This window comes from Cyanistes caeruleus, chromosome 2, assembly GCF_971803275.1.
Source record: "Cyanistes caeruleus chromosome 2, bCyaCae1.hap1.1, whole genome shotgun sequence".
NCBI lineage: Eukaryota > Metazoa > Chordata > Aves > Passeriformes > Paridae > Cyanistes > Cyanistes caeruleus.
In genome coordinates, this window is record NC_141702.1 from 2,305,884 (window position 1) to 2,321,762 (window position 15,879).

The 15,879-nt window shown below is 49.9% G+C and overlaps 1 protein-coding gene and 1 long non-coding RNA gene across 44 annotated transcripts in view; both read left to right on the top strand.

Annotated features, from left to right (window-relative positions):
* EXTL3 (exostosin like glycosyltransferase 3) overlaps positions 1-15,879 on the top strand; it is a 130,244-nt gene that overhangs the window by 104,482 nt on the left and 9,883 nt on the right. For all 43 annotated transcript variants that reach the window (XM_086875486.1, XM_086875502.1, XM_086875490.1 and 40 more), the window contains one exon: positions 1,092-3,717. In XM_086875486.1, coding sequence (XP_086731612.1) covers positions 1,570-3,717 — 2,148 coding nt within the window. In that variant the 5' untranslated portion in view covers positions 1,092-1,569. The remainder of the gene's footprint in view (positions 1-1,091; positions 3,718-15,879) is intronic.
* On the top strand, positions 13,599-15,337 carry LOC147654547 (uncharacterized). Its single transcript, XR_015282666.1, has 2 exons — positions 13,599-14,117; positions 14,682-15,337. It is a non-coding gene; the product is annotated as an uncharacterized LOC147654547 (long non-coding RNA).

Genomic DNA, 15,879 nt, shown 5'->3' on the forward strand with positions numbered 1-15,879 from the left:
TTTAGTGAAAAATGACCGTCACCAGCGTGGATGACTTTCTTCTAATTAAAAATTGAAACGGAAATGAATGAGCTTCTCTTGAGGCCGTGCAGGAGCTGCTGCTAAGCCCAGCTCTATTCATCAGTGGTGTGGCAAGTCCAGTGTATGAAAGAATATCCCAGAAACTTCAGTACCTTGGAGGATGCCAATAAAAGGGGAGATTTTCTAGTGACAGCATATTGATGTGGCCTAGATTTAAATCTGTTGGCCTAGAGCTGAGTCAGAGCTGAATTTCATAGAATCACAGAATGGTTTGGGTGGGAAAGGACCTTAAAACTCACCCAGTTCCACTCTGTGCTGTGGGCAGGGACACCTTCCTCTATCCCAGGCTGCTCCAAGCCCTGTCCAGCCTGGCCTTGGACACTTCCAGGGATCCAGGAGCAGCCACAGCTTCCCTGGGCACCCTGTGCCAGGGCCTGCCCACCCTCTCAGGGAAGAATTTGTCACAAGATGTTCCCAATAGATCCTAATTCAGCGTCTTCACTCTGATGTACGGTGTAGAATTTTCCAGTGTTGACCAGAAATTCCCTCATACGCAGCCATCCAGTTAATCGTAACCAACACAAGCACGTTCCCTTTAAACTTTCTCATGCAGTGAATCAAAATTTTCCAGCAGGAAATGAAAGCAAAACACTTCATCTAAAAATTCCTCATCAGCTCTAGTCACCAGAGCAGAACAATGGTGCTTACACTCAGTTATGCAGTCCAAATTCCCAGCACTGCTGCATCCCGGGATCACAGCAGGGAGAGCAGGTGTACGTCAACACCTCTGGTTGGGATGAGAGGAGAGAGAGGGGGCCTTGCAGGTGGGAAAAACAGAGATCCACGCCCAGGGCTGAATAGGCTGTGTGGTCTGGAGCTTCCCTACACAGCCCTAGAGCGCCTGGAGAAAGCTGTGTGTCCACATCTCATGGATCCCATCACCTCCTCAGGTGACACCCCAGAGCTCGTTCTTTTGAGAGAGGACAATTGCTTTTAAATCTGTCCGTGTCTTGGGTCACTCTTGGGTTGTTTTGGTTGTGTTGCCTGACTGTGTGATTGTTCTCTTGTAGGAATGGCAGAGCTTCACCCTCCCAGCAGCGATGAGAGAGACTGACAGTGCTACGAGTCCCTTCTGGCTCCTTCTGCACCACGGCTGCCGCCTCTGCATATTCATGGATGGTAATGCAGGATGTCGGCAGCAGCGGTAGAGTTTGGCTCGGTCCCACTGCGTTCTCCTTCTGCCGGTTGCGACTCTGAATCACCATGACAACGCTGTGACACTTCCAGCAAAGGTTGCCTGCGGACCAGGGGTGGGCTGGGGGTGGGCGAGAAGGTCAATGACCGAGTCTAACGGGATCAGAAGTTGCGCCTGCAGCAAAACAACCGTGGAAGAGCCGCCGGCACGGCAAGAAGATGAAATTCCCCTTCCATTGGCTGCTCGTTAAGCAGGCACAATAACATTTCCCTTGGAGAGACTCGCTATAAAAACTCCTTTGGTTATGGCTACTGATCCAACGTGAGATTGTGCGCGCGGCGGCTTTGGAACTCATGACTGGCTATACGATGTTGCGCAATGGGGGAGTGGGGAACGGAGGCCAGCCGTGGGTGTTGAGGTGGTCCAGTCGGATCCGGCTCACCTGGCTCAGCTTCACCCTCTTCGTCATCCTCGTTTTCTTCCCCCTCATTGCCCACTACTACCTGACCACCATCGACGACGCGGACGATGCCGGCAAGCGCATCTTTGGCCCCCGCACCGGCAACGAGCTGTGCGAGGTGAAGCACGTGCAGGACCTGTGCCGCATCCGCGAGTCGGTCAGCGAGGAGCTGCTCCAGCTCGAGGCCAAGCGGCAGGAGCTCAACAGCGAGATCGCCAAGCTCAACTTGAAGATCGAGGCCTGCAAGAAGAGCATTGAAAATGCCAAGCAGGACCTGCTGCAGCTGAAGAACGTCATCAGTCAGACTGAGCATTCCTACAAAGAGCTGATGGCTCAGAACCAGCCCAAGCTCTCGTTGCCCATCCGGCTGCTGCCAGACAAGGACGATGCGACCTTCCCCCTGCCAAAATCCAACAGGAACTGCAGGCTGCACAACTGCTTTGACTACTCACGCTGCCCGCTGACGTCTGGCTTTCCAGTCTATGTCTACAACAGTGACGATTACCCTTTTGGTACTTCCTTAGACCCTTTAATTAAACAGGCCTTTGAGGCGACCGTCAGAACTAACGTTTATGTTACTGAAAATGCAAATATTGCTTGTGTGTATATAATTTTAGTGGGGGAAATGCAAGAGCCCGTAATGCCAAAACCTACTGAACTAGAGCAACAGTTGCACTCTTTGCCGTACTGGAGGACTGATGGACACAACCATCTCATCATCAATCTATCGAGGAAGTCGGAAACTCAGAACTTCATTTACAACATCAGCACGGGGCGCGCCATGATCGCCCAGTCCACCTTTTACGACGCCCAGTATCGACCGGGGTTTGACATCGTGGTGTCACCTCTGGTCCACGCCATGTCCGAGCCCAACTTCCTAGAAATCCCGCCCCAGGTGCCGGTCAAGCGTAAGTACCTGTTCAGTTTCCAGGGGGAGAAGATCGAGTCTCTCCGCTCCAGCTTGCAGGAGGTTCGCTCTTTCGAAGAGGAGATCGAAGGCAACGCCCCGGCCGACTACGACGACCGGATCATCACCACCTTGAAGGCTGTTCAGGACAGCAAGCTGGACTTTGTTCTGGTGGAGTTCACGTGTAAGAACCAGCCTAAGGCGAGTCTGCCCACTGAGTGGGCTCTGTGTGGAGAAAGGGACGACAGACTAGAGCTACTGAAGCTTTCTACTTTTGCACTGATCATCACCCCCGGGGACACCCGTTTAGTGATCTCCGCCGGGTGTACCATGAGACTGTTTGAGGCTCTGGAGGTCGGGGCCATCCCGGTGGTTCTCGGAGAGCAGGTTCAGCTACCCTACAACGACGTGATCCGGTGGAACGAGGCAGCCTTAATTATACCAAAGCCACGTATCACAGAAGTGCACTTTCTTCTGAGAAGCATTTCTGACAACGATCTCCTTGCCATGAGGAGGCAGGGCCGCTTCTTGTGGGAGACCTACTTCTCCACCTCCGACAACGTCTTCAGCACAGTCTTAGCTATCATAAGGACTCGAATCCAAATCCCCGCTGCTCCTATCCGAGAGGAACCCGCCGTGGAGATCCCCCACCGCTCTGGCAAAGCTGCTGGTACAGACCCCAACATGGCAGACAATGGTGACCTGGACTTGGGGCCTGTGGAAACGGAACCACCCTACGCCTCTCCCAAATATCTCCGCAATTTCACCCTCACCGCAATGGATATCTACAGGAATTGGAATTCTGCCCCGGGGCCTTTCCACCTCTTCCCCTACACTCCCTTTGACCCCGTTTTACCATCAGAAGCAAAATTTTTGGGGTCTGGGACTGGATTTCGACCAATTGGTGGAGGAGCGGGTGGCTCTGGGAAGGAGTTCCAGGCTGCTTTGGGTGGCAACGTCCCGCGGGAGCAGTTCACGGTGGTGATGTTGACTTACGAGCGGGAGGAAGTGTTGATGAACTCCCTAGAAAGGCTCAATGGTCTCCCCTACTTAAATAAAGTTGTGGTGGTGTGGAACTCTCCCAAGCTTCCCTCCGAGGATCTCTTGTGGCCAGACATTGGTGTCCCAATCATGGTAAGACAGATGTAGCTACAACGGGCTTGCTCGTGGTGGGGTTTGCATGGTGCAGTCGGCTGTGTCAGCTCAGCTTCAGTCCTGGGGGATGGTTGAAGGTGTCTGTAGCTTTTTTGGATACTTCCATCAGCGGAGAAAAACAAGAGGAGCCAGGTATTTAGCACTTAGAGAATGCAAATTGCGTTTGAGGAGCCTAATGTGAATTTTGATGCTTAAAGCTAAAGATTGTTGCTCGCTGGAAATCTTTGCTTAGGCTCTTTAAGTGCCTCCCTGTGAGGACAGTTGACACCTTATAAATACCTAAGTAGTAACTGTTTCTGCACTTTGCCAGATGAATTTTTTATTAAAACAAAAGAGGGACCCACTGAATTAGTGTTGGCTGCCAAGACCTCAAAACTCATCTCTCACTTTGTGTTACAAGGGATGGCAGAGAAGGAATTACGAGCCAAGGCTGACGTGACCGTGAGAGCTTCCATGCTCCCAAGGTTGGAGCTGACTTTTTGCATATATTTGGGTTGATTATTTTTTTCCCCCCCAGCCAAACTGAAGAAGTGACACCTTCAAATGCCAACATTCATTTTCAGACCCATGCAAATGTACTCACTTGGACATTGACTTGTAAGGAGTTTATTCTCCCCAAATTTTTATTTATTTTAGGACTTCCTTGTCATCCCAGCATAACTTTCTTCATTGTTAGCAATCAAAATCAAATATAAATCTCCCCTCATAAAGAGAGCAAGGGCGCAGAGCCATTAACAAGAACGAGCACTGAGTGCTCCAAATCTGGTTGTGTTTAGAGGACAAATGGAAGGATAATGCCTTACAAATTAGGGAAGGGAAAAATAAAAGAGGGAGATGGTACTTAAATACACAAACTGCGTGTGGTTTATGTGACAGGACGCTACTGAGCTTAATAGCAACGCGAGCTTTATGCTGCATGCAAAGAGATTCATTGATTTAATATTTCGTTTTATTATTATTGTGATGAATAAATCCTTCTGCTCACATTTAAAAACCCTTATGGTCCGGGAACAATGAGGAGAGAAAATTGCTTGGATAATTGTGAAATAATCTTTCACATTAGTCCTTTTGAACCTGTGAATTCTACAAAATCTTTGCATTGTGTCTGCCGAAAAACTGCATCCTCCTTTGGAGCGGAGATTGTTCTCCTTGGAGCTGCTAATGGGTGTTATTTGTGAAAGAAAAATACATTTCTGTTGATGGAAGATAATGGCTTTTTGTACCTGGCCCTCATCTGAACATCTGTTGTGCTGGAGCCCTGCTGGTTTTTTGGGGACTTGACACACACGAGGTGCTTTGTGTCACCTTCGAGCTGGGGGGGATGTGGGGAATGTTGGGAACCGTGTGGCTCCAGAGGAGGGAATTGTCCTGTGCCTGCTTTGGGATGGTGACACTGTGGAGTGGCAGAGAGCTTCTGCCAGGTTCTTCCTGAAGGGATGTTGGTCTGATAACAGCGTTGCTTTCTTCCCGTTTTTCTAAATCCCGGTTTTTAAAAGAGCCCAAATCTGGGATTTCTCACAGGAGGGTTAACCCTGAGCAGCCTCCAGGCATCCACCCCCTGTTGCTAAGCCCATCTCCAGTGGGTGTTTAATCCTGCTGGGAGTTTGTACCATTCATCTACCAGGATGGTTTGGTGTGGCAATGATGGAAAACTTCCCTGGGCTTCATCAGGCAGTGAGAAATGCCAAGGTCTGCTCTGGAAAAGGGTGACGAGGACTTTGGGAGCAGAGGTGAGGCTCTGTTTGAGCCTTGCTGGCTGAGATGTGGGGTGTGGGATCAGCAGGAGACACAAGCCAGTGGCAAAAGAAAGTGAGGAGCTGTGATTCTGATTTCCTTACGAGGAAAAAAAAAACCCTCTTTTGATGGGGAATATCCAATTCTCTCAGATCTGGCAGTGGTGCTTTATCTCAATGTAATAAATACATTCCCAGTGACTTTGGGATGCAAGGAATTGCTCCGTGTTCAGGTCCCAAAGCACAGAGCTTTCCAGGGAAACCGGAGGGGAGAAAAGAAGGGGATGAGGGTGGATTTGGGTTGTGATTGATGTGGGTCCAGGCACCACCTGACTCCGAGGAGCAGCAGCAGCACACGTGTCTGCCAGCATGATCCAGGATCAAAGCACCTGAGGCCAGAAGGTTTTTGAAGAAAATCCAGCATCAGAAAGATGTGGACTTGAGGGAGTGAGTCCAGAGGGGGCCATGGAGCTGCTCTGAGAGCTGGAGCCCCACTGGAGCCAGGCTGGGAGAGCTGGGGATGCTCACCTGGACAAGAGAAGGATCCAGGGAGAGCTCAGAGCCCCTTCCAGAGCCTAAAGGGGCTCCAGGAGAGCTGGAGAGGGACTGGGGACAAGGGATGGAGGGACAGGACACAGGGAATGGCTTCCCAGTGCCAGAGGGCAGGGATGGATGGGATATTGGGCAGGAATTGTTCCCTGTGAGGGTGGGGAGGCCCTGGCACAGGGTGCCCAGAGAAGCTGTGGCTGTCCCTGGATCCCTGGAAGTGTCCAAGGCCAGGCTGGATGGGGCTTGGATCAACCTGGGATAGTGGGAGGTGTCCCTGCCCATGGTAGGGGTGGGGTGGGATGAGCTTTAAGGTCTCTTCCCTCCCAAACCACTCTGGGATTTTCATTTTCAGCTTGATTTGCAAGGAACTGTGCGGGATAAAAACCCATCTGCTGTGTAAATATCCCTGGCAGTACCCAAGGCCAGGCTGGACAGGGCTTGGATCAACCTGGGGTGGTGGAAGGTGTCCCTGCCTGTGGCAGAGATTGGCATGGGATGATCTTTCAGGTCCCTTCAACCCAAAACATTTTATCATTTTATGTAAATTACATGCTAATGAGACAAAGCAATGTGTGTAGCAGGCTAAAGAGCCTTTGGAAGCCAAACAGAGTCCTAAATGCCACCAGGGCCTGCTGGTGCAAGATCTCTTGCTGGTGCAAGGGATGTGTGGCTCTGTGCTAGCAGAATCCCCCAAGGGAGATTTGGACTTCTCCTTACTCCATGAGTTGACCTTATTTATTGATGATTTATTGCAAACATCGTTTGCAAACTGCGCTGCTTGGCTGTGATTTGGGGGTTGTCCTCCCAAGCAGATTTCTTTTCCCTGGTGGGCTGGGAATTAATCAAGAGCTGAGCTCAAAGCTGCATTGGAACTTGGAATCTTTTTGTGGATAACGAGATAAACAGGGCTACAGAATATATTTGATTTTTTAAAAAGACTTTGGCTTAAATATAGATGGCATGATTTCCTAAAACATCAGTGAGATTCCTAAGCTGCACAGGATTCTGATCAAATATTCTGTCCCTGTCCCCAGCCTGAAGTGAGTAGGTGGAAATCCAACGTAATGTGAAGTTGTTTGTAGTCACTCAGGGCTGCCCCTGGAACAGATGTAGGCACTTCACCCTCACATTTAAAGCTGTAAAAACTCTTCCCATCTCACGTTAATCAGTATTGCAGCAAAACCCAAAGGCTGTGAATGAGAAATCCTGTTTGTGCAAGCTCAAAAACTGACTTTTCCCCAAGTGTTTGTATCTCTAGCACTGCCTTAGGAGAACACCCCAGGACAGAAGGAGTGTTCCAGCTCCAGCAGCCACATCACAGCCACTGCTGAACTTCTTTTTGTTGCCCAGAGAAGCTGTGGCTGCCCCAGGATCCCTGAAAGTGTCCAAGGCCAGGCTGGCTGGGGTTTGGAGCAGCTTGGGATGTCCTTGCCCATGGCAGGGGTTGGGACTGGGTGAGATTTAAGATCCTTTCCCACCCAAACCACTCTGGCATTCTGTGATTTGGGGCTGAACCTTACTCAGCCCAAAGCATTATTTTCACAACCTCTGCTCACGTTCTAAGAAGTGGCAGCCTGAACTTCCAGCTCCTCTCCCTCTGCTGGCTTTGTGAGGGCCCTCAGTGGCTGGAAAAGCCCTGCAGCAGTTTGGTTTCTCCTCCTGCTCGGGGCTGAGATGAGCTGGGAGTGCTGGAGGCATCTCTGAGCACTTAGGCTGGGTTCAGTGCCAGCCCCTGTGGCTGCCAGCAGTGACTAATCCCTTCCTTCAGCTTTGTTCCAGAATAAGTCGCTGCCTTTGATCCCTGCAGCCACTTCCAGTGGTGTAACATCCTTTGCTGCTGGCCTGGTGGCTGGCTGAGAGGGCTCATTCCATTTAGCTGCTTGTTTAAAAAGGAATCATCTGTGGAAAAGGGCTAATCCGGGGCTGCAGACCCGTTTGGCTGCACACGGGTCCCCCGACATGGTGTTTAATAATCGGGGCAGGGAATGCTGTCCTGACTTCCCCTGCTCTTTGGGCTGTGTAAATGTGCTGTGCTGAGCTGGCTCTCAAGCTCAGATGCCTGAGGTTTGCACGTCCTTTCCAGCAGAAGGACTCAAAGGGTTTTCTGATATCTCCATTTTGAGGAGCACAGCAGGATCTGTAGGTGATGCTTCTGGCTAAGAGGACAGAAGCTGCTCAGGCTGGTGGCTGTGGTGGCAGAATGAGCTTCTCTGCTCGTCCTTCAGCAAGCAGCTGGATCCTCGAGCTTGGTTTTCTGATGAGAGCAGCACCAACCTTCCAAACTCAGCAGCAGCTGGAGATTCGTGGTGTGTGCGATCCAGAGCGAGATCATCACGCTGACCTGGAGTTAAAAAAGAGAATAAAACCTCCATGCTGATCAACACCACCACTTCAGTTGATGCTTTTCCTTCCTGGGAGCTTTGCCTAAATACCAGCTCAGGGTCTGGTAATTCAGCATTTACCAAACTCTTCCTTGGTGGTATCACTTGCATCGACTCACCTGCAGAAACTCTTGGGTGAGTCGCAGCTTTATCCTGCTTTTCCCTGCCTTGCATTGACCCACAGCTCTTGTGTTCCAAATCAGGAAAATCCCAACTCTGCTTTGAGGTCCTGGATTGCATATGGGAGTGGAGAACTCCAGGTTTACTTCCAGAAGGAACAATTCACACAAAATCAGCCGAGAAAATCCCTGTTTCTTAGCAGCGAGTCACTTCCCATGGGAGATTTGCCCCATCCCTGGGCTGAACAGTCTGTGTTCAGTGCAGCAGCATTTCCAGCAGTGTGTCCCAGGTTTGTGAGCTCAGTTTCTCCACGAGAGCACTTTCAGAAGGCCCGGAGATGTTCCACAGAAGCGCCTGGGTGCTGCTGTCGGGTTTGCAGCACCACCTGCTGCCCGCGGAGCCAGTGCTGCCGGGGAGGCAGCTGAGCTCTGAAATCCCCGTGAGTTTTGCCATCTCCATATGGTGTTTTTTCTGTTGTGTAGCAGCAGAGGAAGGAACAAATTTGCTGCTTAGTTTACCTGTGAATCCTAAAATCCAGATGCTTGTCACTGCAGGGCCCGAGCAAAGGTGCAGCCATGCGTGAACGCGGGATGATAATGGAACAAGCAGCACCGACTCCTCGGAATTTGCACTTGGAATATTAACTCCAGCTCCCTCACAGTCCTCGCTGCTACTGCCTAGACCCAGCCCTTCATTCTTCCCCGTGGCATGTGCTGGTTTGTGATGGCTTTCCCACAGATAAAACCTTCCCCTCCAAATCCCCTTGGCTCGGGATGCAGCTGATGGGGTCGGTGAACAGAAGGAAGCGTGTTTGGGGCATTGGAAAGGAAAATCAAGGGAGGGAAGCGTCTTTGAATGCTGCTGGAGACATAATTGGGTGGGTTTTGTCACCCTGAAGGTGTCACAGGGGCCAGTCCCCCGTGCTGGAGCCATTAAACATCGCCACAGAAGCTGCCTGTGCGTCTCAAATGCTCCCTGTTTGGAGCAGCTCTGTCACAACTGCTGGGGGACAAAAGCAGCACGACAGGACTCGGCACCAGGGGCAGTGCAGCAGCAAAACCCACTCTGATTTTCCAGGGCTGCAATCCTGCTGCTTTTAGGGTTTGTATTGTGACCTGTTTAAATACCAACAGAATACCAAATTATTCCATAATAATTTGGGGGGCAATGGAGTGTGTTGGGTGCATTTTCTCTCTTTTTCCCTTTTGTTTCCACCTACTTTTCATCCTCTGTGACTTTATTATGATGGAACTGAGTGTTGACATCCACTTCACTGCAAGCCATGCCCTTCTCCCCATAAAGTCCCAGAGCCTGGATATCTGCATTTCCTTTTCTTCCCAGGCTTTTTATCTGTCCTGGTGGAGCAGTTCTGCTGTGCAAAGCCATTTGATTGTGCATTCTGCACAGGCTGCCTTATTTGTGAAGACAGCCTTGTCTCCCAGAGTGGCCATAACTTGATGCTGTGCCACAAGACAAGGATGGATCCCCCGGCACAGGAGGGAAAGGAGCGAGCAGGACTCACCAAAGTCGGGAATTTGGGTATTAAATAGAAAGGGAAAAAATAAAATCTGTGTTTGCTGGAACAGGAGGGACCTCGTGGGGCATTGGGACATCAAAGAGGCAGCTGTGAGGGACATGAGGAGGTTACAGAGAGGAAGGTACCTCTGGATATGAGGTTAGAGAAAGAGATGAGAAGCAGGAGAAAGGATTTTTTAATCACTGCTTGCTGCTGCGTGTCTGATGTAGCTCCCAGACGCCTCCCCAAGCTCTGTGGATCGATCAGCAAAGGCATTGCAGCTCTCAAGGAGAAGGTGATGATTTATTCCCAAGTTTTGGCGTGGGCTGGCAGCAGCAGCCACCCCCTGGAGAATCCCCCTTTCCTCACCTGTGTCAGGTGAGGAGGCAGATGCTGCTCTCTTACCAAACTCATGGATGCTTTGTTCCCCATTTTCATAAAATCAAACTGTTGGTGATAAATCCTGCTGGGCATATGGAGTGCTCCCCTCTCCAGAAACCTGGAAAAGGTTCATCTCCTGTGAAAAGCCATTGACAGCAGGTGTTGGAGTAGCTGGATTCAGAACCTAGGGCTGCAGTTTGTTTTCCCTTTGTCCTGTCTCCAGAATCCCTGCAATCAGTTGTTTCACTACAAGCACCCAGAAAGGATGGAGCTTTTTCTCCTGTTGACAGTGAGGGAATGTAATTTTGGAGCCTATGAGAAAATCAGGGGGGAAATCAGTAGTTTTCAGACACTTCCATTTACTTAAAACCTTTAGTTAATTAAAATCTGTGTTAGCCCTGTTAAGAAAAGGGAGAATTTTTTTCCTACTCCTGAAATTGGCCGAAGGAGCATCAGCAAAAGGAGCTAAGGGCACTAGAGGGAAACTGAGGCCGTACCTGGTCACTGAAACATCCACATGTCTCCTTGTAAGTCCACAGAAATGCTGTTTTCAACTATTCCCAGATTTTCTACCGGCAGAAAGATGGGAAATGTGGTGAAGCTTCAGTCTTCCCAGATAACACTTCCAGATCCAAATAGTTCAGTGAAGTCTTCAGCTTCCTGAATGCTCATTTGAACAGAATTCTGAGGGGTTTGAGCTTCGTGGGGGGAAGAGAAATGGGTTTTGTTCTCGACATTGAAGGCATTTGGGGCAGGGAAGTTCCATTTCCAGCCTGATCAAGGCTTTGATCCCTGCCCAGAGCCCGGCTTGTGGGAGCCTGGCTTATCTCTGTGACAAGGGACAGCCCCATCTTGGGCTGTGACAGGAGACAGCTGAGAGGGAATGAGAAAAGCTTCAGAACAGCCATAAACTGGATTATTCTTTCCAGTGGGGCTCAATTTCCTCTTGCTGTGAATGCAGGTGACAACGCAGACGAGTTTCAGAACACTGATATGAATTAAGTTGATTTTATTGGGAATTTATGGAAGGAGTTGTTTTGAATTGTGACTCGTTTATGTGATCTCTGTGATTCCTAACACATGCTGGCCCTTAATTCCCAACCCATGCTTGTGGGAGGTGGTTCTGGGATTCTGGATTCATCCCAGCCCTGTTTTTGGCAGGAATTATTAACTGCCTCTTGATGGAAGCATTTTTTTCCTCCTGGATTTTGTTGAACCAAGTCATTTATCCCAAAAGCCTTGGGATAAATCAAGTTTTGAAGGACATGACATTGCCTGTGGCTTGAGTTCTCTGATCCTCTGGACTGGTGTGAGACATGGACCAGGTAAAGTAGGATTTGGCCAAGGATTCCAGCAATTAGGATCCAGAAATTGAAATCTGTGAGCAAAGGGAAGTTCCTTAGAAACCCATCTAGACCTCGTATCCAGATTTGTCACTGGCTGCCTCTCCCTTTATTTGTCCCCTTTCACATCTTGAACTGGAGCTGATGGAAATTGCAGCTCTCAGTGAGTTCTGCTCATGGAACAACGGGAAAAACGAGGGATAAAATGCCAGTTTGGGGATTGTGGTGTGGCCACTGGGACAGTTCTTCTGACATGCCATAAAGGAGCTCTCATCCCTCCATGACGGATTTGAGGGCAGGCATGCTGGCAGCAAACTGTCTTCATTTCACCCAGAACTTTCCTCGTGAGATCTCAGAAATCCCCGGAAGGCTTCCGGTCTGGACTCAACCTGGAAGCCAGAAGTGAGTTTATGTGCCTGAGTGCTTTATGGTTGCTGCTCCCAGCCACATAAACATTAATAAATCCACTGTCCTCTTCCCATCAAAACAATAACCTGCCTGCAAACCTGATGGCTTCTTGGCTCTGCTGCTATCAGAGTTTATATTCCAGGTTTTTTTAGTAGCTGCTCAGTGAGTTATAGTCTGACTTCAGTTCCCTCCTCCCTTTGTTGGGCTGTGCTGTTCATTTGGATGCCCTCAGATACAAATGTTTGCACTGAAGCTCTTGTAGGATAGGTCAGAGCAGCTTTTAATTGCTGGAAACGTCTCCGAGCATCCTTGGGAACGATGTTTTCCGGAGAGCGAGGCGCACCAACGTGAACAAATTTACAAATAATGGCACCTGCTCTGCCAGGTGTTTTGTTTTCCTGCTGTGGTGGAAATCCTGTCTGACAGATCCCGAGGAGGAACCTGCTGAAGAAGTAATTGCACAACAATACAGAGGATTTGCACTGACGAGAGCCTCTGGTAATTAAAGCAGCCGGGCTATCAGCCAAAGAGCAAAGTGTGGAAAGATAAGCTCTGGAGGTGTTTCCAATAATCCCCTGGGATCACAGCCCTTGGATTTCCAGCACTCTGCCTCTCTGCTGTGCATTTGTCTCCAGGATGGAAGTTGCTGGCTTTCCTCCCGTGGTGGCTCTGATGGCTTGGTGAGGGGAGGAGACCTCGGGGTGCTCCTGAGCCCCTCCTGACTTTTCCATCTGCTGTCACAGATGAGATGTGACAGCTCCTCTCAGCCCCACCCCTCAGCTCCCAGTCCATTTGCTGCCAGGCTTCTCAGCAGGGATCAGGGGACTGGCAATGAATGTGCCTTTTCCAGGGAAATCAGAAGTGTGGGAATCAGCTGGTGATGGGCTGAGGGAGAGCTGGGCTTTCATACTTCAGGAGTTTTGGAGTTTTACTTGTTTACTGAAATCAGGTCAGGCAGCTGCAGTCTGTGAGTGGCTCTTGGGCTCTTGTGTGGCTCTTCTGAGGACAGCAAGGAACTTGTACCTGGCCTGACACAGCTCTGAGTGCTCCTCACATCTGGGAGCACATCTGGGAGAGTGAGGCAGGGCAGGGAAAATGAACATTTTTGCCAAAATAAGGCCAGGCTTTCCCAGTCAGTTCCTTGTGCAGCTCTGCCCTGCCTGGTGCAGTGGCTGCTTCCCGCTGATCCCAAAACAGATCCAGGAGATGGGAACCAGTTCAGAGCAGTGGTCACTCCAACCTGGGGTGCTCCAGGGATCTGCAGCCAAACTCCTGCTGAATCCTAGGGCTGTGAGCTGGGTCAGTTCTGAAGTGGAGGGTGGGATCTGCTCCCAGGCTCGCTGACTGCACACATCCATTCCTCAGCTGTCGGTATTTACCAGTCTGGGAAGCTTTTGTTACCTAAAGGTGGTTTGAATCCCTCATCCCTGAGCTCCAGGCAGTAACACTGCACCTTTTGGATGGAGTTAGAAGCTGCTGCCTGCCCTCTTTCTGCCTCTTTGCGTGTTCTCTTTCTCAACAGTGGTCCCAAATGACATCTCTGTGGGTTTGGTACAGGCAGTGTGAGGAAGGCGTCCCCACTTCATCAGAACAACCTTTTTGTTGTTAAAATTGCCACTAGAGCAGCCAGGGGTAATTTGGAGAGGAAGAAGAGGCACAGAGGATGAAATTGAGAGCTGACAAATAACAGTGTACAGATGGGAAATCCGTGCTGGGGACACTCCTGCTGCTGCCCATCGTCTCCCTGGGGGGTTCCAGCTCTGGCATCCTGGACTGTTTCTAGGCTGGGCAGAATTCCTTTGGAATTATCAGGCCTTGGATACCAAGGCAGGTGAAAACAGATTCATCCAGCTGCAATTTGAGAGAGAATCGATGAAGAACAGTGACATCTGTCAGGACATTGCTCCTGGCACGTGCTGGGCACTGCGGGGACACCTCCAATCCCAGGGTCAGTTTGGGGCCCCCTGTGGCAAGAGAGACCCTGAGGGGCTGGAGCGTGTCCAGGGCAGGGAACGGAGCTGGGGAAGGGGCTGGAGCACCAGGAGAGGCTGAGGGAGCTGGGAAAGGGGCTCAGCCTGGAGAAAAGGAGGCTCAGGGGGCCCTTCTGGCTCTGCACAACTCCCTGACAGGAGGGGACAGCCAGGGTCGGGCTCTGCTCCCAGGGAACAGGGACAGGAGGAGAGGACAAACCTCAAACTGCACCAAGGGAGGGTCAGGTTGGGCACCAGGAGGAATTTCTCCATGGAAGGGGTGGTCAGGCATTGGAGCTGGCCAGGGCAGTGCTGCAGTCCCCATCCCTGGAGGTGGTAAAACACGTGGATGTGCTGGGTGTGGATCGTGGGTTAATGGTTGGATTTGATCACCTTTGATCTCTCCAGCCTTAATGATTCTGTGGTTGCATGATCACACCTCTGGGAATTGTCCCACCAAACCAAAAATTTGGGTTATCGCTATCAAAACTCTCAAAAGAGTGAGCTCTTTCTTCTTGAAATGTCTTTTCTTGGCTTCACAGCAAACAGCAGCTCGTAAATCTGGCTCGTGATCCCAGAGCTGCCGGTGGAAGTTGGATCGTGAGCTTTGCACTCTGCAGTTTTTCCCTGTGAGCTTTCATGGAAAGCACACACAGGAATCTCGGGAAGTTGAGAAGGGAATGAGCTGCAGCAGTGGAAGTATTGGAACATGACAGCATGCTATCCCAGGGACCTTCTTTGAGCCAAATAATTACAATTAATTGTAAAATAAATCTAATTGGACAGCCAGCTCCATGTGCATCTCTAATTGCACAGCCACTAACAGCAGCACACAGAGAATAAAAATAAGGATCTGCATCCCTTTAATGTTAAAAGGAGCATCCTTCTCCTTTCGTTTCTCCGGGAAGACGCGACAGCTGCTCCTGTACCAAAATGAATAAATAATCAGTTTTATTTGTATCTCAAGCTGTTTTCTCCTCTCAGAGACGAGTGACCCACTGATCTCTGCTGAGGAGTTTAAAGGGAGACCAAGTGTTTGCACATTTTCTGTGCGTGGACACGGCATCAATTTTAAAAAAAAGCCTTTCCGTGGTATCTTCCTGTGTGGTTTTGTTCTCAGCAGGGGATAATTTATGCTGGGTTTTATGTTGCATTATTTAATTACATGTATTTTTAAAATGCATCTGTTTTGCCAATTTATATTCAGCGTGTGCTGCCTTTGGATGGCTTTGGAGCTAAATACCCTTCTCATACCTCTGGAGATGAGTCTCAAAATAGTCTGTAAATCCTTTTAATTCAGATTTTGAAACCGCTTTAAGTCGGAGGTAACAAAGCTGGAGGTTCAGGGCATGAAGGAGGGGCCGTGGCTGTTTCAAGGTGAAGAGGAAGGAGCAGGGAATAATTAATACACGAGAAAGGGGAAAACATTAACTTCCCACTCCATCTTTACAAGGGAGGATTAAAGGGAAAACAAGAAGGTGAAGAATTGCCAGGGGAAACCACTACAAACCAGGGACAGCTCCTCAGGCAATGCACGACCGAGGAAACATCCTGCTAAAAGTGACAGGTTTGGGGTGGATGCTCCAATAAATTGATTTTTTGGTGCCATCGAGTCGAACAAGGGAGCAGATTCCAGAGGATTTCTGTGGGATGGGAGAGGACTGATGTCCCCCTTGGCTACCCACAGCTCCATCCAGGCACGTCCTGGGACTCATCCAGCCCTGGAACAAAGCTGGGAAC